We start from the raw sequence: 24,077 nt of genomic DNA, 5'->3' as shown, positions 1-24,077 counted from the left end.
GTGTAAGGGTATATTGCTTTTACTAGAATTAATTAACCTGAAAATACATAATTTACTCGCACGGCCTCTGCCAGGCGAGCGCATAGCTGCGATCTGTCATGCACCAGCCCTGTCCGGAGCTGTTGGAGCACCCACGAAACCTCTGTGCCTTGTATGGGAACAGCAGCCAAACCTTGGGCTGCTGGCAGGGCAGTGCTTCCAGTCACCCTGCTTTGGGTCCTATAGCCGTAAATGTGTTGAGTGCTTGGGCCTTCCTGGGCAAGGAGGGCGTTTGGATGAGGAGGGATCATCAGTTTTTATCATGCTATAAACTGGGTGTCTTGTGCTGGACAACACAGGTTAAGGGCTGTGTGAAGGATGATTTCTTTCCTTCCTCATAGCTTTTCCTCTAGGACCTTGAATTAGAAGAAGGACTCTAAGTCACTCCTGAAATTAATTTGATTGCACAATGTTAAGTAACACAGTGCCTTCTTGCAGAACGTGAGTGTGGCTTTTTTGGTCCTTTAGCCTCACATTTGTGATCCCGATTAACAAGCTAGAAGTTTTCAGACTGCAAATGTGGACGTAGCCTCAGACGTCTGAACAACGGCAGCGTCCCCCTGCTCCTTCTCTGAGCTCTCTCTGTATCTGGTAGGGAGACAATGGAAGCATCTCCGTTCTCAGCAGCCGTGCCTGCACGGTCCCAAACCTGGTAGCCTTGTTGGCTGTGATGAAAATGTAATGGATGGTACAGCTATTTTTCATCAAATGCTTGTTAGTCAATTTATTAGATTCCTAATATACTAATGCATTCATTTGGCAGGCATCTCAGCAAACGAGACTAGCAGTGGAGTGTACTCATTCAAAGTCATGGTAACTCGCAGGTTGCTGATTTCTCATCAGCACTCAGAAGATAATTTGCAAATGTGTCATTTATCATTATGCGCTTTGTAGAAGCAGATCTCATGAATGGGATAAACAGATAAGAATTTAATAATGAGCATTTCCTTCCCAAGCACCATTACCGGCTTCTTATGTTTTATATATACTGCTAACACTATATCTGAACAGCATATGAGTTTGCATATGGCTGTGAAATACCTGTGGGTATGGCTCAGCATTCCTTCTGCTGAGGGACACAGAGTTGGAGCAGATTAGGCGTTGTATGATGAAAGAAGGAAGGATTTTATTTGGAATAGTTGAAGAAGGGTGTGTGTGGATTTTTTCACCGTGAAAACACACTAACTTTCCTTTCCTCATAACAATCCATGAATGGCCACCGGTGTGCCCAACGAGAAGGTTGTTCACGGGCTGGATTGGTAGGGCTATGTAGCAAAGGCACGCTTTTGTCCATGCCCAGTCTGCATGCTGCACGGATGCTCTGACCTGCCACTGCCTTTGACTTTGCGTTGGTGGCTGCTTTTTATTCACCTGTTCACTCTTTACTGGGAAGAACTTTAAAGTCACAATAGCCACGAGAAGAGCCTGAAAACGCGATTCCTGTCTCCTCCTGTGACATTCAGGGTGGAAGCCCTGCATACAAATCGTCGCCACTTATTTTTTGCTTCTGCGGATGTGATGGCACTAAAGGAGAGGTGTGACAAGGAGCTTGCACCGGGAGGAGCCCTTCTGCAAATCGCTCTGTGCTCAGCACCGCTGCGATGGAACTGAGGCACTCCGCCGCCGCTGCCCTCCAGCAGAGCCAGGAAACCGTGCAAAGATATTGATAATTGATTCCATTTTATATAAGTTAAAAACTAGCTTTTCCCTCCTAGTGTGAAGGTAATGGGTTTTGTCTGTAGAAAGATAATAATCCCATGAGCCATTTCTACGCCCTCTATTAAAGAACAGTACAGCTTGCACTCGAACATAATGCCCATGTCATCTCGACTTTTTAAGTATTCATCTTAAAAGAGTCTTCAAGGACTGGAAAGAGATCTTCCTGAGACACTGAGTTAAGTCTGAGAACTTAAAAAGTCATGAAGATTTGGTCAATTCATGTGTTTATTCATCTACATCTCCTCTTGAAAAAGCCTCTTCAAATATGAAAGCTGTTTTCTTTCGATTAAAAAGTTGTCACTGCATTTAGTTTCCAGAGGTAATGTGGAGGGGATTTTTTTTTTAACCTTACCATAGTGGAGGATAAACACGTCTCTTTTTTTTTGTTCTTATCTGTTTCTACACAGGAGTATTCATTTAGTGCAACAACAACAACAAAAATAGGAAAAAGTGCTAAATTGAAACCTTTCTGCCAAGTTTGTATGCAGGGGATGACTTGATTTATAAGCTCAGGTAATTTGATTTTTGTTCACGCTCCTTCAATTGAAAAGCTCCCAAAAACAGAGCTGAAGCGAAGAGATGGGGAAATTTATCAAACTATTTATCAAATTATTTTTGCAGTCTGTCAAAGTCATAAGCATGCTAGAAAAGAAACATAAAGAGGGTGTTCAAACAGAAAGACATGTCTGAGCAAGCAGCCGGACCGCGGGCAGACAGAGGCCAAGAAGATGGATCTGCCCCAAAACTCAGTGCCCATGTTGGGTCTTTTCTTGATGGATTAAAGGCTGAGAAAAGGGGATGAAAAACAACATGGAGAAGGAGGGATGGGAGCAATGAAGATAGGCTTCTCCCCTATAGATAGCCGGTAAGCCACCACCGAGGTTTATCAACAGGCATGGTATTGGGTCTGAATGGAGCCCACTCTTGGCAGGGGGGGGATTCACATCCTGAGATGGGAGAAAACAGCCCTAAGTGTGCATCCCTGAGAGCAGGTCTTGGGAGGCAGCGCTGAGAAAGCAGGAGAAAAAAAAAAAAAAAGATAAAGAAAAAGCAACTGAGATAGAATGAACCAGTCTAGTAAGAAATCTTTAATTTCTAATGAGCTTTAAAGGGTTTGAGAGAAGTGATTTTTTCTTTTTAACAAACCAGTTCAAGTACATGCCTTCAGATTATAAAAGTACCTGAAATTGCCTAGAATATCAGCATGCATAGCTTGTTAGTATTTACATATATTTACATAGGAAAACAAGAGAAAGATCTACAGTTATTTACAGTCTACATAGGAGAAGAGAAAGGCAGCATAATTGTATTTCCTAAAATACAGTAGTTGAATAGTCAGCACATGCATATTAAGATATATTTGCATGATAGAACGCAAATGTTTGAAGACCTTTTTAACTCCTATGCTAAGGTGTAGCATAATAAAGGTAATTTTTTGTTTTGTTTTGTTTCTAGTCTATTTGCATCAAGTTCTTTAAAATGTTCACTAACACAGCGGCAGCATTATTTACCCTGGCAATTAAAGCAACAGTACACACGATAATTTCCTACTAACTAGCAACAAGCTGCTGGTGAATGAAATATCTATTGTTTCTCATTATCCATCGACCAACATACAGGGATCTCTCCTTGTAAAGGCAGTGCCTAAGCTATCACCATTAATTATAGAAGTAATATAAATGAGACTCTACAGTATGTACTAAATGAAATATTAACAAGGCAAGTGTCTTTGAGCCTGAAAGATGCACTAACAGGGCACACTTTACAGCAGGCTATCTATGAAAATCACACATACATAATACAGGAGTGCCTGGCTTACATCTCTAAGCCTAGACATTAGAGGCCTGTTTGCTAGATCTGTATTATTGCAAAATACATTCCCTTAATTAGTTTCTGGAAGACAGAGTTAGTAGTTAATTTCTTACCATGATATGTCCCGATCATCACACCCTGTGGTTTTTCAATGCATTGTATTACTGAAATTTGTGTGTGTGTCTGTGTGTGTGTGTGTTTATATCTCAACAGATGAGAAACAGTCTTTGTTTATCTTTAAAACTGAAACAAACAGCTTGTTAAATATTTGTCCCAAAAGGTCACTTGCTTAAAAAGCATTGCGTTTTGTGGGGTTGTTTCACTTGTATCTAAAGTCAAAGTTGGTCTAAAAAAGGATCTGTGCAATGAAGGAGGAAGCACAATGTCATTATTGTGATGACATTCACAGCAATACTGCATTTGAAAAGACTCTAAATTTTGACTAGAATTAGTATTAAAAAGCTATATAAGTATATACAACATATACAGAACTGTATGCATACATACATTTATATAAAGTATGTCTATAATTAAAGTTAGGTACAGCAATAAAGTAAAACATTTCATGTCAGCAGAAGTTAAGAACAGAAGCAATTTCAACAAATTCTCACGTGCATGTGTCTGAAAATCAGGCAGCCCTATTCTGATGACCGTCTTACAGCAGCATATCTAGTCTGGCAGGGTACATCTACAGTTAAGAACCTGTTGGCCCAACTCTTCAAGTTACACCTGCCTGGAAGAGCATGGCTTAGCTGGCAAAGTACACATTTCAGGGAGATTTTCAATATCTTCCATAGGATTTCCATTTTTGGCAGTGGCCAACAAGTCATAATAGGATACATGTTTGTATAAACATAGTCTTATAAAATGAGTGGCAGAGATTCAGAGGTGCTGCAGGGATTGGATCCCCTAGGACTCTGGCTACCTCTGGCCTGTTCTTTGCAAGCAGCATCATAATGCCAACGTGATCCCAAGCCTATCTGAGGTTTTCCCAAATCCAGGCATGAAGAGAAGCATGCAGTATCACACTGCTGCTCTGTACGTCGCGGCACAGCGAGAAGGAGCAGCAATGCTAGATGGTAGCAATTTGCATGCAGTGTTCGAAACTGCCACTTCAGTGGAGCGATGATGTCTTGAAAGTGTAAATCGGGTGTGAACAGGAGATCAGTGGGCAGGAGAAGAGAATTCAGAAGCGATCGGTGAGGAAATGCGGTGTTGGTAAAAGGCTGGTGAACAGCCCATGGGGCATGCTGCTGAAATGCTGGTTGTGCAAGGGAAAGCCATATGCTTCACTGAAGTTTTTGAAGGTTAAGATGGCTCTCTGTCAGGCTTGAAACAATGTTCAAAATCTGATTGTGGACTCCAGTGAGAACGAAGTAAGGAATAAAGAGCTGCCTGTGGGACCAGTTCCCACCCAGGTGCTGCAGCAGTGTTGTATAAACTATGTGTCTGCATCTGCCTTAAACATGGGGTGGTTTTATCTGAGATGTCTGTGAAAGGCTGGCAGATACAATACCAGATGGGAAATGAGGGCCCTTCTGAAGGATTTCCCAAGGCAGCTCAGATGTTATAGCCCTCTGTTGGGCAATGTGGTATGCCACAGTGGCTCTTTCTAGCATATACAAAGTTTGGGAGATATGAACCCACTGTTCTTGCTTTCAGGGTCTGGTTACCTCTAAAGCAACCATTCATGGAGCCCCCGGTGGCTGGCTAGTAGTGTTCAACCAAATTTTCATTGAGCTGGGCAAAAACTAACAAATGAGGGAGGGAGGATACTAGCATGGGGCCTGTTGTAGCAGAAAACTTCACAGGTTAGAGAAGGAAGTTTGTACAATAGAGAAAGATCTGCATGATTCCAAAAGGTACTTACATTTTTATCAGCTGTAATGCCAACATCGTTTTAAATCTAATCATTTTAACAATGGTTTATAATACAACACAGTGCTTTTCAACAGTAGATGTGGAAGCAGTCCATAAACGCGAACTCGTCCTCACAACACCCCTGTGAGGTGGGTAAACATCAGTACTCTCCCATTTTACAGGTGGGAAGAGTGAGGTACATGGAGTTGAAGCAACTTGTCCAAGTTCATTTGGGAAGTAAAGACTGAAATGAGAAAACCAGCCCAGTGCTCCTGCCTTGATGTGTTGTATTTCACCTTTTCCAGTGGAGTGACTGTTGCAGACAATCTGTTTGACACTGGACGCTGGAGGTTGGAAGCTTCCAAGCCCTATCATTGCCATAATCGAGAACATATGGGATGTTGCATAACACAAACAACATGGTGCATTATCAAAATGCATTTATTACAGTGGACACATTTTCTTTTGCAAAGTTAAAACCCAGAATGTAAGTTAAATATAGCTGCATATATTGAGTAGTTGAAATAATCAGTAGGTCTTAATGCCTCAGCAGTTGAAAACAAATCCTCTTTCGTGAACTACTGCAGTTTCCTTACTCAAAGAATATAGCACATTTATCTTCTATAATGTATGTAAAGAACACTGTAAATGTGTAAAGGTCTTAATGACGCTAAGAAAAGTTACAGCTTGAAACCAACTATGCCTTGCAAGTAGAGAAGCTGTTAGAGTTTTGAGTCTTTGTAGTTGGGAATTAATTGAAAAAGGAATACATCAGAGGAAGAAAAAGCAGACCTTATAGATTTGGGTTTATTCGTTGTATTATCTTCTAAGAGATGCTTTGCTGGTTTAAATGTGGTGCTGGGGGAAGGGGAGGTGGTTGAGAATCTCTGGTTTAGATGTGGTTCAGTGAGACCTTTGAAAAGACTGTAATTATAGAGTCAGTTCAGGTCACGTTTTCCTGCTGGCACTTGGGTGGAGATGGGACCTGAAGTCAACTGCGCCTGATTTGTTTATTGAATCATATTTGGCAGCTCCAAAGTTTTATTTTTTTTAGTTGCAGCTGTGATTTTGGTTTATCATACTCACCCAAACGAGCAAAGGCAGGTCTCAATTTCTTATTTCCTTGCTGAAAAAAAAACCATCAGGGAATCCAATTTTCTTACAGGAGAATAGCACACACATACTGTGAGTGTTACTCAGAAGATAACAGTGCATCTGGGATTGCTCTGAGTAAGAGGACTGCAGCAGGAACCAAACAGTTCTCCTATAATCTCCTGTGTGAGGCTAAAACTTGCTGGAGATCCCAAATGGAAACAAGTGCATTCCTAGTGCAGCTCCCTTCCGGGAGGCTGGCCAGAGCTTGAGGCTTTTTTTTCACACTAAAGCAGGAAATGACTATGGCTGAAGATATCAGGCAAACTTACCCTGCTCTAGCATGGATCTGAACACTCGGGGCGCTTCCCACAGGCACAGCAAAGGGTGGGAGAGCCCATGCACTGCAGTATGTGTAGTGAGTGGTTCCACTCTCAGTGATGCATAGACTATTGTGTTGAGCTGAAATTTTCGTGCTAGGGCTGTGTTTGCTTGGTCTGATAGTCCTGAGGTGGTTAACAGTAAAAGCCTGAAGAGTTGTAAGGAAGCACTTGCCTTTTTATTTCTCTGGAGCTTTTCACTTTGAATCCGGACCTTGTCAAAGCTGCTCTCTTCCTGTGTCATTGTGAATTCACCTCCCTCCACCGGCCATCGTTTAAGATGCACTGTGCTAAACTTCACCTCAGGCTACCCAGATAATGGGCCTCAATGCTTAATTTTTTGTAATAAAATGAATAACTCAATTTCAGAGAATCTCATTCCATCTCGCTGGTAGGCAGCGCCCTTAACAGAGTGTAGAGTGATCTTATTAGTTTGTAGGTGATGAGTATACAGATAAGTTATGGCTTTGTTTCTAACATTTATATGCTTCCTATGTAAACCTGCTTCAGAACAAGGATCTAATTTTAGAAGATAAACATGCATTTGAAAGCGGACAAATCTGAAAACTAAACATTAGCTGTGTAATATGTTTTCTTATCAGGAACGTAAGTAGTATCTTAGAATACTAACGGATGCATTATATATATTAATGAGGGATTTACCATATGCCGTACATCAGGAACCCCTCTTCTTTTACTGTTAAGGTATCCAATATTCATTTGAATTCAGTACTGTCAGTTACAAATTGATAGCTCACAGTTATGAAATAAACGCCTATGAACTAGTAGCTACTTCGTACTTTTATCTCAACAAAGGATTTTGGGAGGATGGATAATTTAGATCTCTGAGCCTCAACTATAAATAAACAGCAACGGCTTTACAAATCCCACCCTGCTGCAGTTTAAGATTGTATTACAAAACTGACAAATGATTTGCAAAGGAGAATGATGAACCCTTATTACTAAGACGCTCTTCAACTTAATCCAAAACAAGATTCCTGGGTAATTTTACGTACACTGGGAAGATTGATGGCGTGGTGCTTGCCTAGCAGCTTTCAGACGTTTGCCGCGATCGGAAATAGCATTGAGGCATGATTAAAGATTCAGTTGGGCTTCTCACAAATTCTTTATCCCACGTATTCATCATCCCCACTCGCTGCCTTTGTTAGGGTTAAGGCAGCTGACCCCCAGCCCGGGTGATTAGCACCATATACAGCTGACAGACATACGGAAAAAAAATGTTTAGGTTGCCCGGAGCTTTTAGCATTGTTTGTTGGTTTAAATTGTTGGGAGTGGGGACGTTAATCACAATAGATCAGGGAGAGCCTGTGACAACTGACAAGCTCATTGTTTAAGACGTTTTTTAACGAAGTTGTTAACATTAATTCTTTTATATAGTACTCTAATCTTCTTCAAATTATGTTCTGACATGGCACAAACCGCTTGGCATTGAAAGTCATTCAACAGTGATTAAAGTGCTCTTTTTATCGGTTTAAGAATGTTTCATCTTGTATCAGCAGTATGGAATTGTTTACTAATTAGATTCCCTACCATCCTCCGCTGTCGTATGCTGATGATATGTGAACAGGAAAGCTGATGAGCAAAAAAATTAAAACTTGTTATTAAATTGTCATAAGGCCCGGCATATGAAGATGTCATTCAAAAGACTGTGTTCAGAAGGGCTAAACAATATTTACTGAGAAACTCAGCATTTTCTCAGCCCAACTCTACATTGGCTCTGCAGTTATCCACAGCCCCACCTCTTTTGGGGAGGTTGATGCCAAGCAGGGGTCTGTTGCACAAGGACCTTCCCATATGGCATGGTCACTTTGGGCTTCCTTGGGTCCTGTTGGGATGGCAACCTCCCAACATCCCACCAGACCCAGAGCATTATTGAGTCCCCTCTGTCCCTCGGCGAGTCACTTAAGATCCTGCATTCATCAAAGGAATTTTGATGCTTAAATGGCTTTGGGAACCTGAGAGTTACCTTCTGTTCTTCATTTTTGTTACCATTAAGTTCCTAGGCTCGATGAGTTCACATTTGTCCATTATTCTCTGATATTTAAGCTTTACTCTCTATCAACAAAGAGATAAATAAGACTGCATTTCTCTTAAATAATAAAAAGAAGACATATTTTTCTTCCTATGTGAGACCAATTGAACTTTCTTCTACCAAACCACTCAGGACAATTGAAACACTTAGAAAGATGTAAAGATATACACAGCCAAAAAGCAAATGGCACATTGCTTACATCCAGTCCTCAGTGAAACACTGGAGGCATCACATGATAAAGTGCTTTGGGCTTCCAGCCACATAATCTTTTATCACTTAAAGTAAATATCTTACACGCATACAGGGAAAACTGTTCTCTTCTTTTGGAGTTGGGGTTGTGTCAGTGTTGGAGGTATAAAGCGCTGCCGTTGTGCTGTAGGATGTTCTCTGTCTGCTGAGAATTTTATATAAGAATCATCAAATTTGACTCATTTGAAAAGATGAATTGTTGTTTGGTTTGATTTTGAACTGCTCCGATAAACTTTCCTTTATGAATTAGCTGAGTTCTCTTCGAGCTAGCCTGAGTTTGGCTTGGCTGGACAGATGCTTTACAGCAAAGCTTAAGGGCTCTCATTCTGCAATGAGCACTTCAGTTTAATTTTACCTTTCCAATAAAAGTCCAGTTGAATTGCTTGCAAAAATTAATAATAACACTCTTTGGGGGTTATTCTAAACAGCTGAATACTGTAAACATACCTGTGCTGTGGAGCTTTACAAGATAGTTCAAATGAGTGTAATATTGTTCTCTGTTAATATTATCTTTAGTAGAACTCTTACATTTCTGCTACTGCCTTTAAGATACTTTCTCTTTTTTTAAAAAAAATATAGTGGTTTAATAAGAGGATTGCTTTGCATTATAGTAATTTTAAAAATATTTTGGTCTGCTGATAAATATGTGCCTTAATACAGACAGGTTTGGTTTACGTTGTTATTGGAGATCATTCCTAAACCGTGGAGCCATCATTATCAGTTTAATCCCATCTTCTGAGAAAATTGCCTATCTTGCAGACAAATATGCCTTTCTTTGCTGTTACAAAATTGAGACACCTCAATTAAGGGAACTGAGGTTTTTTAGAAAGGCTGCCCTTGAGGGATGAGAATGCAGAGTAGAGTTTTTGGAGGCTGGCCCCCCCTAACAGCACCCTGAGTTTCCCTGTTCGTGACACTGAAAGGCTGGGGAAAAAAAAAACAACTGCAGGAAAGTCACAAGAGGTTGAAGCTCATTCTCTTTTCCCATTAAATTATCCTAATGTGGCAACGTCTAATTTCTCTTTGTTTACTTTTTCTATCATACTTGGCAGCTTCTTTATTCTGATTCCTATCAGGTCATAATGAGTTACCACAGAAAGGACTAAGATGTACATAAATAATCACTAGATGCCACATAAACTATCGGTTTTAAATTAGCATTGTGCGCAGTGTCTTGCTTTGCGCTCTCACCTATTATTTTTAATTACAGTTTACAAAGGCAGCCAGTTTCACGCTCTCTTTGCATCCCTCCTGGCACTGTGCTTGCAGCCCTGAGTGCCCCATCCCTGGGGTGTACCCACTGCTGCCCACATGCCCTCCAGCTCTGGCTTTCTGTTGGAGAAATTCAGAGAAGCCCATTCATCACATAAGTTCACTTTGTGTTTAAAAAAATAAAAGAAGGAAAAAGGAAAAAAAAAAACAACCACGTCTGCTCCACAGAAGCATGTAATATACCTGCTTCTTAAAGCATTATAAGACATGAGAAAATGGTTATTAGAGAATTAAAACACAAAACAAAAGACTGGAAAGGCTCGCATCTGTGCAGAACTGGCAAATAAACATACTTGCACAGCAGTGGTGACAGTGGCCGCAGCAAAACCACTGATCAGAGATAGATGGGCTGGTTTGGCACAAAGCCCGATTGCATTTTACGTAATAGGTCTTAATTGGAGTGCCCAGGTTAATTTTGTACAAGAGGCTTTAAAAAAACCAACCCACCAAAATAGATGCACCCGTCAGTTTGAACTGCTTGACAGGGTTAGGAAATGGTGGTGCCCGTGTTTGGAGGTTGGAAGGGAGCTTTTAGGTGCTGCTTTGAAACTTGGATCAACTTTTCTGGTTTCTTGGATCAACTTTTTGGGTTTTAGGCTTTTTTTTCAGTACCCACCAGGGTTTGTTGAAAAATACCAAAAGAGCAGAGATCAGGTAGTGAGATTCTGGATTATTTCTTTCACTCTAAGAGCAAATAAAAAGGAGAAAATAACTTCTCATTAGGGTGTCGTAGGTAAGTGGCTGGGAGGCAGAGAGGCAGCAGCATCCTTAGCAATGCTTTGGTTGCAGTGCGTTTAGCGATGCTCTCCTAAAGATGCACAGCTCCGACAGACTGCAAGCAAATTGACAGCGATAAAAATACCTGTATTTCTCTCTATATAAACATATCTATGTTTATGCGTGTGTGTGTGTATATATATATATATATATACAGGGTTTATTTCCAATTTTTTTTTTTTCTTCTTCTGTCGTTTCAGCAACAAGGAGCTGCCACGACTGTGTACTGCGCGACAGCCGCCGAGCTGGAGGGGCTGGGTGGGATGTACTTCAACAACTGCTGCCGCTGCCTGCCCTCAGCCGAGGCTCGCAATGAGCTGACGGCCGCGGCCCTTTGGGAGCTGAGCGAGAGGCTGATCCGCGAGCAGCTTGGCAGGCGGTCCCCGTGACGGAACGCCCCGCACGCTCGGAACCTGCCAGCGCTGGAGCCTGTCCAATCTTATCATCTAGAGGGTTTCCGTATACCTCCGATAGAGATTAACCAGTGTTAAATGAAATAATAGCAGTCACAACATAGTGAAAAATGTTAAGTACTAATGGGAAATGGGGAATACGGCGGGTTAAAGGGACAATGCGGCTTCCTGGGGCTTAGTTAGTCGTGCTTCTCTTCTTTTGATTATAGCCTGTTCAAAGTGTAACCCAAGGAGGCGTGCTTTGTGCTATTGCAGAAACGCGGTGCCACAGATATTCTCTGTTGTTTTGATTAATGGGTTAGGTAGGTAGCCCAATATGGGATTTCCTCTTTATTTTGATAATTACTGCCTGTTAGGCTGTAGGTATCAATCGGGATATGGTAGTGATGTTGATTCCTTTTCCCTGCAAGGATTTTTTAGGGTGTGGTGAGTAAAAAGGTTATTAGGGAAAGAGATCTCTCCTGCCCTTGACTGTTGGCTGCAAATACTTCCATGCTATCTAAAAACAGAGGGTGCAAGAAGGCTTCTGAACAGAGATGTCAAAATCACAGCTAATTAAATATTTCTTTTGTCTTAAAAGATTATAATAAAAGATACTTTATAAACCATTCCCTAATATAGAATTAGCAAAGATGATGTTGTCTTCTAAAGAACGCACAGGGTGTAATCAGGGGGTTAAGTGGTATTTTCATCCTTTTCTCACTTCACAGTTTTAAGGAGTTTGTTTTTTTCTTGGAAAATTCACAGTTTCTCAGTTCTCCTGATACTGTATCCCAATCCAAATTTCTCTATTTTTCTTTAAATTTAATAAAACAACATGCTTGCTTGAATACTGTCACCTGAAGAGAAAGTTTGTCTCATTTCTGCAAATGTCTTAATTTTTTTTTCTTAGAAAAGAAAACTTGAGGAAAAATAAAGAGCTTCTCGTTGATACCAAGAGAATGCTGTTTTTTTCTTGTTTCTTTCTGAGTTCTTTTATTTATTTTTTTTTTCTGTACTTTGTGCTTTGTAGCTGTCTTCATGCCAGAACGTTGTCCTAAGCCATCATCAGTCCAGCATCACATTTTCTGTGGACAGAATATAAACACATAAATAGAAGGACACATTGTTAATAGAAGCTTAAATGACCCCCCTTATTAAATTATTTATTGCTCACAGTCTCTTATGATTTGGCTCATATGGACTCAGCTGCTGCATAGGTGTTCTAATAAGGCACGCCGTCACCTGGGAGGAGCACTCCTAGCATCTTCCTATGGAAAACCCCACCATACTTCGGTAAGGAATGAGGATGCTACAGCTATACCTAAAAGCCATATACTGTTTTGACTCTAATTCTTGCATTTCCAGCTAACCCTAGCTCAGTGTGAGCTCTCCTTAGATGGATAGCGTTCAGTCTCCTGTGCACAAGGGTGGAAGTCTCTGCAGGTAAGGGCTCTCTCTTTCTGTAAACTTAAATTTCTTCAGTGGGGAAGCTGGGAGCTACTGCACTCCGATCTAGGCTGAATCAGCTGACCCAGCTTTATACCAAGGAAATGAGGGCTTTTCCTTTCTTCCAAAGCCCTTGGCATCTTTCAACCTTCTGCCCAAGTGCAGCCTCAGCTGCTGCCAACTTCCCCACTGATGCTCGCTGACTTCCTTACCCAATGCTGCAGCCTTTCCTAAAGCAGCAATAAAACAATATGGCCTTGCTTATATCTGCTGCACAACCTGTGCTGCCACTGCCTTCCCTAAATAAGCAATCCTGCCCGTCATTCTTCCTCTACAGCAGGCTGTTACCCCAAGGCCAGCTCTTGCTCCTGCACTGAAACATTTGGCAGAATAAAGAAATAAAAACGGCTGTTCCAGCAAGAGAAACATCTCTTTTCAGCTTTTTTGGAAAGAAGAAAAAAAACTCTTTCTGGTCTCCTACGTCTGTTCTGTGCTACACAGACCAGACCGTGGTATTGGGTAATGCCTGAAAGGTTTGTTGGTGTGGGTCAGAGTGCTTGCACGTTGAGGTGTTGGTTACAATCAAATTCCTTGGGTTGTCTGGAGTTTGTCTGGGGTGAAAAACTGATTAACTTCTGTCACCCATGCAGCAGTCTTCTCAAAAGGATTATTTTTCTTTTTCATACCAAAAAATGAATTGCTCTCATATGCCAACACCCCCAGCCCAAGAGAGCAGGGCTGTGCACCATGACTGGCACTGCTCAACGCTTAAAGAGGTTGTCGACCTTCCTTCAAAGTACACCTGGGCACCAATTTTCTTCCCACGTAGTTTCCTCTTTCAATATTAGAAGGAGAAAGCATTTTCAACGTCAGCATAATTTTGCATTAGTGTGAAAGCAAGCTGCCTGGTGGCTTTATGGAGTTGATCAGTTTCTGGTCAGTAAATACTGGCACTGGTGCATTACTGCAGCTAACTAGCATGTAACTGTCCCCATTTTCTCCAACTCAGGTAAAATATCTCAGTGAGTGTTTTCTCTCTCTTGCTTTCTCTTGTTCTCTTCCTTTTTCTTTCTCCTTTTTTTTTTAATTCCCTTTCTCTGTCCTCTTCCTTTGTCTCTTGCTCTCCTACACAGAGATAGCCAGCAAAAAAAGAAAAAAACAAAAAAAAACAACCTTGCATTTTTTTTTTCATTTTCATTCCAAATAAAAAATGGCACAAAGCTGCAGAGCGTTTGCTTCTATTAGAAACACTTGTGAAAATAATTTTTTACACTCAGCTCGGATTCAGTGCAGGAGGGATGTGCAGGACATTAAAAAGGAAAAGCAATTGAAAAGAAACAGACTCCAAACCCTCCATTTTAATATCCTAGATGTGCCTAAGTAAGTCATTGGCTTTCAGATATATTTTGGTGTAAAATTTGGCACATTTACAGCTAGTCAGGTTTATTTATTTGACTGGCTTACATTTTTCTGGTTGATTTACCTGAGGCAAATGTCTGTGTGAATCACTCCACAAAGCATTGACTCCGGCGTTCATTAAAGGTAGTTAAGTGATCCTGCGTCTGATATTAAAGCAAACCCCATTAACCTTAACTGGTATCATATCAGCAAAACAAAAATAACTGGATAAAGCAAAAGAGAGCGTGTATTTATAGTTCTTGGAAAAGATCCAGTCAACTTGCATCAAGTCCTTAATAGTCCTGTAGTTATCCCCCCAAACGATGATTTTTTTTTTGTCCCTGTCCTTATAGGTGTCATGGCTCTTATCCAGTCTATGTTTATGAACAAGCAAGCTCTCAATTGTCCTATGGGAATGGAGGTGTTCTCTGTGCTGTGGGCATTGCCCATGGTCTGCCCAGGAAGGAGCTGACTGTGGGGACCGGATAGAGAGGAACCAGCAAAAAACCATGCCAAGTCTTTGCTTTTATTTTTATAATTTTCTTCTGACATCTGGAAGACAAATTTCAGATGTTTTCAGAGCAGGTAGGTATTTTTATTATTAAAGAAAGTCTTTCCAGCAACACTGCAATAATTTGACTTACATCAAGGTTGAATAACTCCTTGTCAGGTGTTAAGCTCATGACCTTTCAAGCCAAACACACTGATACTAACCAGTTTACCATTGGAATGATCAATATCTTGTAAGTGAGAAAGTCTAGACAGATCTTATTTTGTCCTTTGGTATCACTTGTGGCTTTGGAATTGATCATTATATGCAGCAGGGGAAAAAATGCCTATACATTTCATGCTCTGTATTTATCTTGACAAGGTTCTCTAGGATTATATTTTCATAATCTGAATGGCAGTGGAACAGCTGCTCAAACTGTGCAAGTCCTTCTTATCAGGCTGAATTTAAGCTACGGTAATTACTCTTTCTCCTTATGTATTTCTTTTTTAAACAAGCGTGTACCATACTTTAAAATATATGGTGAGGGGCAGCAGGGGGGCATGCTGAGAAGCTTGGAAAATACTGCTAGAATTTGACATATTTCTTTCCCTGCAGAGTGGCTGATTCAGGCTTGTGTTTTGTTCTCGATGCAAGCCCTGAGTCTGGAGGCAGTTTGGGAAAACCAGCCTAGCTGGTGGCAAAACCAATGCCTTACAGTTTGGTGATGGGGCAATCCCATGGGACTGGGATTGCAAAGATCTTCCTAAACAGCTGTGTTTACGCCCTCAGCCCTTTGAGCCTGGGCTGGCCTTCAACATGCTTTTGGCCAAAGGATAAGTGCCTCAAAGGCACTCAGCCCAAGCTCAGTCTGGCTTGAAACTCTCTAAGCAGTGAGCTGCTCCCTCACCCCAAATGGAAAACAGACCCAAGCACAAGACCAATCCTATCCATATGGTTTTTCCCATCCAAATCTTTAGGAGTGGCTGTGGCAGACTGATTTCCTACAGTGCTAACCATGTTATTTACAGGATGCCTGCTCTGGGCTGTGCTTTTTCTTCTCTCTCCAACCCCTGTTGCCTTTGCAGAGCACTTTCCAATGGGTGTTTGGTGAATTAGCTCTGTGCTTTAAAAGAGAAGATTGCTCTGGCAGAGAATAGTGTAGTTGTAAAAGTGTCAAGGTGTTATGAATGTCCTGATGATAGAGCCCAGTTGTTATCTGCTGGGTAGTGAGGGAGGATAGCTAATGATGTGCAGCATGTAAACTGTTTGTTGCTCTAATCCATCTGTGTGGAGAGGAGTGAAAAAGAGGGGCGAAATCCTGGGAAAATTACTTGGACAGCTGGAGATAAAGTGTGCACTGATGGAGTCATCCAGAGGTAGCTGTCAACATGAGCTGTGTTTGCATATAATCCAAGCAATGCACAGTGATTCCTTACGGTGTGTATTTTATGGGGTTAGAGTGGGGAGGGGTTCGTGTGTCTGCACACAGATCTTAATTGCTCTCCAGTATCTCTTACCAACTGGGCTCCAGTTTTAAGTGAGGAATGTGATTTTAATCAATTCATGGCTGGATGGAAGAGAGAAGTACCACAAACACACCAAAGCAAGACATACGGATCCCTTTGGAGGACCTGATTTAAATGAGAAGCAATCATTTTATTAATTCTGCTGTGTTTTATAGACCTTTTATATGGAACATTACCCATACAACTTCACTATCTAATTAAAAAGGGCTCTTATCAATTTGCTGGGCAGTTGCTTATGCAAAAAAAGAGAGGAAGAAATAATATCACTTTTTTTTTTTTTTTCCTGAATCCCAGAAAATCATCTGTCTTAAGGAGGTACAGAGCAAATCACCAAATGCCTAGTGAGACTGCTATGGCTGACAATCGTCACTGTTGAAAGAACAGTTACAAAAACTGAACATTAGCCAACGCTTTGGGGAGGAGGCTTGCACCATGCAGGTCTGGTGCAGCATGCAGGTGGGTGAGCAGCCTGAAGGAAGGGCAGTGTCCACGTTGTGGAATGCACAGAAGCATAGAATCACAGAATGGCTTGGGTTGGAAGGGATTTTTTTACAGATTTTATAATCATGGAACCATTAAGGGCTGACAAGACCACTAAGACAATCTAGTGCAACCCCAACCCACCCACACCATGCCCTCAAAATCACATCCCTCAGTGCATCTCCATGTTTCTTGAATACCTCCATGGATGCTGACTCCCCCACCTTCCTGGGCAGCTCTGCCATTGCATCACTCCCCTTCTGAGAATAAATGTTTCCAAATATTCAACCTGAACCTGCTCTGGTGCAACTAAAGGCCATTCCTTCTTGTCCTACCACTGTATTAACCTGGGAGAAGTGGCCAACCCCCACCTCACTACTTTCAGGGAGTTGTAGAGGACGTTTAGGCCTCTGCTGAACCTCCTTTTCTCTAGACTGTACCATCCTAGTTCCCTCAGCTGCTCCAGACCCTGCACCAGCTTTGTTGCCCTTCTCTGGACACGCTCCAGGGCCAGTTCCAACCTCCAGCCATGAACAGAGTTGCACCTTACCATGGCATTTCTGCCCAGTTTACGTGTGGGATGCAGTGAAGCCATCCTGACCCCGTGCAAGGCAGTGGCACAAGAAACCAGGCAGGTAGAAAAATACCTCTGCTCCCCCCACCCCTCCGTAAACTGGTGCTTTATGTGGCGTATTGGATTTTACAAGCGAGGAGACTGCAGGGAGCTGCCTGCCGAGCACACAGTTAGCAGTGATTGAACAGCCACGTTTGAGCATTTTGACTTAAATCCAGTGTAAACTTCTAAGCGAGCTGCTGGCCCGGCCGGGTCTCCGGTGGGCGGCCGCCAGCTGAGCATGGCAGCCCACAGCCCAGCACACGGTCACAGCTCAAACAGAGCCCAAAAGATCGCTTCAGTGGCTCCTGGTTTGCTCCCTACCCTCCCAGGGAAGGCTCCGTTGCTCCCCTCTCTCACTCCATGACTGGAGCCAGGGCTGAGCCCATCTCTATGTACTCGCACTACAAACACACCAGGAGTATTTTCCTTCCAGCAAAGCTGCTCCTTTAATCTTTATGAGCAGGAGAAATTCATGCATTACAGAGGCGCAAAAATGAGAAGGGAAGGGCGGGTGGGAATAGTTGCATTAGAATTAAGCACTGTTTTTAATATGACACCTGTCAGACTTATTGTTAAAAATATGGAGAAATGCTCCCTTCAGAAATAATAACGCTGCAGCAAGGTTGGTTACAACACGGTGAGCCCTGTCAACAGCTGTAATTAGGAGCTGTTTACCAGCAGCACTGGGGCTGCACGGACACCACATGGTGCTCTGAGGGCTGGGGGATAACCCTGCATTGGGACTTTCACTGTGGCCCCACCATCACACTGTTTCCCCAGTAACACCATTGCCCTGACCACCACGTTGCTTCCCCATTGACACCACTGCCCCCACCACGTTGCTTTCCCATTGACACCATTGCCCCTGCTACCACATTGTTTCCCCAGTGACACCGTTGCCCAGTGGGGATGAAGCGCTGTCACAAGGTTGAGGCCGCTAAACAATTTAAGGATCACTTTACAGCAGGATATGGGAAGGGGCGAAGGGCAAGGAAAGGGAAACCAAGCAAAAGGGAGCTGCTGGGGAGCCAGTGTTCCCAACAGCTGCTGTTGGGAGCACCCATGGCTGCTGCAATTAGCAGAGCGTGCCCCATCCCAACAGCCGCCTCCTGTAGCTGCAGGCGTTATTTGGGAGGCACTGAGCACGCGGTTACACTCCGACCACAAAATTAATTTCATTTATGCCTTCAGCCAGATTTCAAAGCCAGGCTCTGGAGACGCAGGATAAATTAATTTATTAAAAAGCAATAGCTTGATAATGCACATGATGATAGAATAAATGAATCTGTTCAATATCTTATAAAACAGTTGGCAATCACATAATAGAGCATTCATTGTCAATTTAGTAGCTTGTCTCATTATACTCTGCAAATAGTAGTAAAATGGTGTATTATTCATGAACCAACATGCTTTAATTACTTTTAGTGCACATTTATTTTTTCAAATGTAATATGAGTTAGATTCATCTATAACTGTAACCCAGCTGATGAATCCTGCAGCAGTAACACAAACTGGAAAAGACATTTTATGAGCACAGCGATCAGGTTCTGGAAAGTTTGTAGCATTTCTGTATGCTACAAAAGCATCACCTGAAATGCCAGCCTCAGACATCATCCCAAAATTGGATTATAAGTGGTAATACTTTAATAAACATGACATTATTATCTAATAATATCATTAGTTGTAATTTTAAGTTTCACCATTTGATAGTTGTTGGTTCTTTTTTTTTTTTCCCTGCCATAAAGCAAATCCCCAAATCAAATACTGTTTGTTTGCTAGCTTTGCAAACAGAAATCATCTCGTTACCACTCCTTCCCTCTTGGCTTTGCCATCCCACACTTCCCACCGGCTTGATTTGCTATGAAGGTCTCACATGCACACAGCCAAGGTCAGTGAAAGTCCACTGCCCATTTCAATTAAAACATTTGCAAGAATTGATAAGAAAGAAAGTGATCTTGCCTATAATAGCAGGTTTCCAAAAGTCAGTCTTGCCACTCCTAAGTATAATGTTGCAGCACATTGTTGATTTCTATGTACATAGATAAAAAGAACACTGTAAAATAAGATGACCTAAAAATGCAATTAAAGTGTAAATCTTTACAGCCATTAACATTTAGGGTCCATTAGATCGCTTTGTCTTTTACAATATTAAATGCTAAGATGTTTTGCTTTTGTTCTATAACAGTATATTCTAGTTCTATTTATAATACAAATGTAATTTAACTCCCGATAAATCTTGGGTTTAATTGGTTATTAAATATGTGCTACCACATCGTAAATTTCAACTATGGAATTTCTTTTTCTTCCTGTTCATCTCTACAGCTTTGTGTTCTGGGGTCAGAAACGGTGTTTTGCAGCACAGTATGAACCATCGTAAATATGTGAGCATCCCCCTAGAACACAAATAAGCAGCATCACCCAAAGGCTGAGCCCTTTGGTGGGTGCCACTGGGGGACAGAGCTGATGCACTCATGGGAGCCAGACACAGCCCCACCCTGGCTTAGAGGCTAGACTTTGTGGGACTTCAGCTCTGCCCAAGGTGAAATGTTTATGCAATGCATTGACATCTGCAATGCATTTATTTCTGGAATGCGACCACCTCTTCAATGCATTTATTTCTGCAGTGTATTGACATCTGCAGTGCATTCATTTCTGCAGTGCATTTGCAGCTGCATGCATTCACTACAGATCACTTTGCAAGGCCAGGGGACACGACTGGGTGGCCCCAACATGGGGTCTGTCCCCAGGCAGGAGCTGCAGCTGTGGCAGCATGGCTGAGGTGCTGATAAAGGTTGCAGAGGACATAAATCAAGGCCAGGTTTCACCCCTTCGTCCTTGATGTTATCTTCTGTGCTGAAAGATGTCCAAGCTGTGGCTGCACAGTTATGGCTCCTTTCCTCAGGCCTCAGTAAGCACAATTTAGTCTCGTTTTTATTGGTCACCAAGGATGAGTTTCAAAGGTTTTTTAGACTCAAGAACTGGGGTAATAGCATTGTGAGGGCATGGCCCAGTTTCCTTTGTAATCCTGCTTTCAGTTCCCAATAGTAACCTGAAGCCATGACTGCTTAATCCTTAATTCCTGCCACAATTAACATCTCACATTCAGAAGGACTTCTCTGAGCTTCGGAAGGCAATCTATCTCAGTGAGGTCAGACCAAGCCAGGCTCTTTGCTAAATGAAGTGGGATGTTCTCCTGCTCGGATGCAGCAGCCCCTCATTCTGGGGGCCATAGACAGAGGGGCTGATACTGCCATGCAGTTAGTGCTGAGGAGGAAGGCAAGCACACACACTCATAAGCTACTAATGAACTATTTGAGCGATTCTGCGGGTGCTTAGGTAAGGCTGAGACAGCATCCTCAGACACACAACTCCCCCCTCCTGTCCAGGTATTCCCAATGAGGCTGTAAGAGAAGTGAGATTTCATTATGTAAATGCAGGACCTGTGTTTTTCTGCCATCACCACTGCAAGCTCAGGGCTGTGCCATACACTCATGAAGGGCCAGAGAGTTTACCCCATCATTAAGTCCACCAGGGCAGGATTCATTGCTTCAGGCATTGCAATGCCCAGAACATGCTTACCCCCAGTGGCATGAACCAGGGAGAGATGAGCACAGCTTCAGATTCAGGATAAATTAAATATTTCACTCTGTAAATTGCATACGGACCACTTGAATCAGGCAGATGTTAGCACACCTGGACAACAAACACCTCCATTTGTTTTAAAATAAATTAAAATGACAGATTGAAAACCACACCTGTGACGATCAGCTGAACTACACTTCCAGCAACTTTCATTGCCTGATCTACTTTCACTGTCGGTCATCTAAAAAGTTGTTTCTGCTCCATGAACAAGTAGAAATTAAAAAAAAAAAAAAAAAAAAAGTAATATTTTCCAGGGCACAAGCAACAGTTTTTGCCTCAGTGGTTGTATTGGCTGATTAATCCATATGTTTACTGCACTTTGAATGAAATACAATAGTTCCACTTGAATAACCTGATTGGTCTTAATTTCCTAATTTTTTATATTAGTCCCCTGGTTTTTGGACTCTGGTGACTTACAGTACTCACTCTCCCCAATTGCAGAACAACTGTTCACATGGATGGTGCTGCTACCGAATGACATATTTTGTATAGAGAATCACCCACAGGCACAACCTCTCTCCCTCTGCAAATTACACATGTGTATGTATATACATGTATGGATATGCAAGTACGTATATTATATATATATATATATATATATCACATCACACATTCATATGAACTTTCACACTTTATGACTGTCTTTGTACAGCTATTGTTTTGCCCACCTCCCCTGGTGTCAGCATTTTGAATCCCCTGGAAACAGAGAACTGCTGAATCATTGGAACATCGTTCTGGGTTTGACCCTTTCCTACCCTGGCCATTGCAGCCCATGCTTTTTGGGCTTTCTTCTCCACCGCTGACATTATCCCTGAAACCACCCCCCATTTCTTTTATTTCAGTGAGTAAAAAAAACATAACAAAGAAATTCAGCTCTTCATGCTGTATCCACAATGTTTTTCTCACTCATATTCATTTTTATCAGGATCCTGTTTGGCTAATTAGTTGTTTTTGTATTTCTTTCTCATAGTCAAAAAATCTAAAACATATATTTTTTGAAGTTTTCCAAAGAGCCTTCCATATTCAAGCCAAGAAGAGCTTGAAGATTAACACAGTTGTAACAGGGAATTAAAAACTGCTATTCAGCACTTGAGTGAAGCAGAGCACTGGATCTGTTCCAGTTTGCTTTGTAGCATCAGTTCTTGTATGTGGATTTGAGAGTAAAATGCAATAACAAAATGGATTTCCCAAATAACTCCTAAAAGAACCCATTCTTTGGTAAATCTACAAGCACACTTAACTGTCTGGAGTCACATCTGTGGCCATCACAAAACTTCTTTGCTATCCTACAGTCGTTAGGAAAATTTTCAGTTTTTGGTTGACTGGGAAACGAACAGTCAATGGCTTCAGCTTTCTGAATTTCGGACATCTGAAAGCATCTGTGAAAGCCCATAAATGAAGCAAACCAAAACTTCCATAACTCTGGAAACTGCTTCAGCTGCTTTAAAATGTTCACTGAAGCAATGAGAATATCTTCCAATCCTCCTTAAAATTAGCTCTTGGCTCCCTGTATCTGCTAACATGTTTGATATATGTCCTGTGCTGACCCTGTGTGCTTCTGGAGGTCAGTGCTCCAGCACTGCCAGTAATCTCTGTTGTCCCTCAAACACTTTCTCTTCAAGCCCACCTTCATCCTTTCCTTGCCAACAACATTTCCAGCCCTCAAGCCTCCAGCAGCTCACTCTATGGGACAGGATGGTGCCCCTGTGGGGCAGCACGCAGTGCCCCTGCAAAGGGCTGGTTAGGTGCCTTGAGGCAATGGCAGACCAGGATAACCAATGGCCTTTCTCCTTCTGTTGTCACTACTGCTGGAGCTGATACCTATGTCTAAACCCAAGCATATGCCATCAATGGAACTCTCATCTTCATTGATCTTCCCGAGCACATCAACCTGTCTCTCTAAATCTGCTCTCTGATTTTTCAAGTAATAGAAGGAATCTCTCTGGATAACCACATAATCACCTCCTTTTGGCTCCTGGTCAGGCTGCTTTGCTCTTTTTTGCTCACTCTTTTCTGAATAGGGACAGCGATACAAAAGCAGCCTTCCCATGTCAGCCTTCTGCAGGGCACACAGGGTGCACACCAGACCCTCTCAGTTTCCAAGACTTTGAAGATGAGTGAACGATGTTCTGTTGAGCTCCAACTGTCCATGAGCTCTCAATTAGGCAAAACCAGCAACCAGAGAGAAACCTCCAGCTTTGATGAAATTCTCAGCAAAACAAACTTGGGAACTCAGGTTATTTATAGAACCACTGAACTGTTTCAGTTGGAAGGGACCCTTAAAGGCCATCTGGTCCAACTCCCCTGCAATGAACAGGGACACCTGCAGCTCCATCAGGTGCTCAGAGCCCATCCAGCCTGACCTTGAATGTCTCCAGAGGCGGTGCTTCCACCATCTCTCTGGGCAGCCTGTGCCAGTGCCTCACCACTCTTATTGTAAAAAACTTCTTCCTTATATCCATGTGTTTTCACGTGTATAAGTGATGACAAGCTGGAGATGCAGGCAGGAGAGATGCCAGGTATCACAGTCCATATCAGGGCTCAGACACCCATAGAATGACTCTATAATTGCTGTGGGACTGAGGGGTAATTATTATATAATTATATATGGTTATTTATATGAGGGGAAGAGGTCAAATTTAGCACATTATCATCAATTCACAAATCAGGAGCTTTATTTTAAAATCTTTGACTGTGTGGCCTTTGATCTTTGAACTGTTTGGTAACTTCAAGCATCATTACCCCATAATGTGCCAGAATGTGCAATTAGTGTGAGCACAGTTACGTACGGTACAATATTTGTAACAAGTTTAATATGACCATCCTGTAAA

The 24,077-nt window shown here is 42.1% G+C and overlaps 2 protein-coding genes across 3 annotated transcripts in view; one reads left to right on the top strand and one right to left on the bottom strand.

Moving 5' to 3' along the window:
- Positions 1-12,496, top strand: part of WWOX (WW domain containing oxidoreductase) — a 469,077-nt gene extending 456,581 nt beyond the window's left edge. For both annotated transcript variants that reach the window (XM_042877217.1, XM_042877216.1), the window contains one exon: positions 11,454-12,496. In XM_042877217.1, the coding sequence (XP_042733151.1) occupies positions 11,454-11,642 (189 nt within the window). In that variant the 3' untranslated portion in view covers positions 11,643-12,496. The remainder of the gene's footprint in view (positions 1-11,453) is intronic.
- A 218-nt stretch (positions 12,497-12,714) lies between these two features.
- The window catches only part of MAF (MAF bZIP transcription factor), a 157,580-nt gene continuing 146,217 nt past the window's right edge, over positions 12,715-24,077 (bottom strand). The window contains exon 3 of the mRNA XM_042877002.1: positions 12,715-12,733. The gene's annotated coding sequence lies outside the window, so the exon portion shown is untranslated. The remainder of the gene's footprint in view (positions 12,734-24,077) is intronic.

The sequence above is a fragment of the Lagopus leucura genome, unplaced genomic scaffold (assembly GCF_019238085.1).
Source record: "Lagopus leucura isolate 7727_CA_CO unplaced genomic scaffold, USGS_WTPT01 Super-Scaffold_100017, whole genome shotgun sequence".
Taxonomy (NCBI): Eukaryota; Metazoa; Chordata; class Aves; order Galliformes; family Phasianidae; genus Lagopus; species Lagopus leucura.
This window is presented reverse-complemented; position numbering and strand designations above follow the sequence as displayed.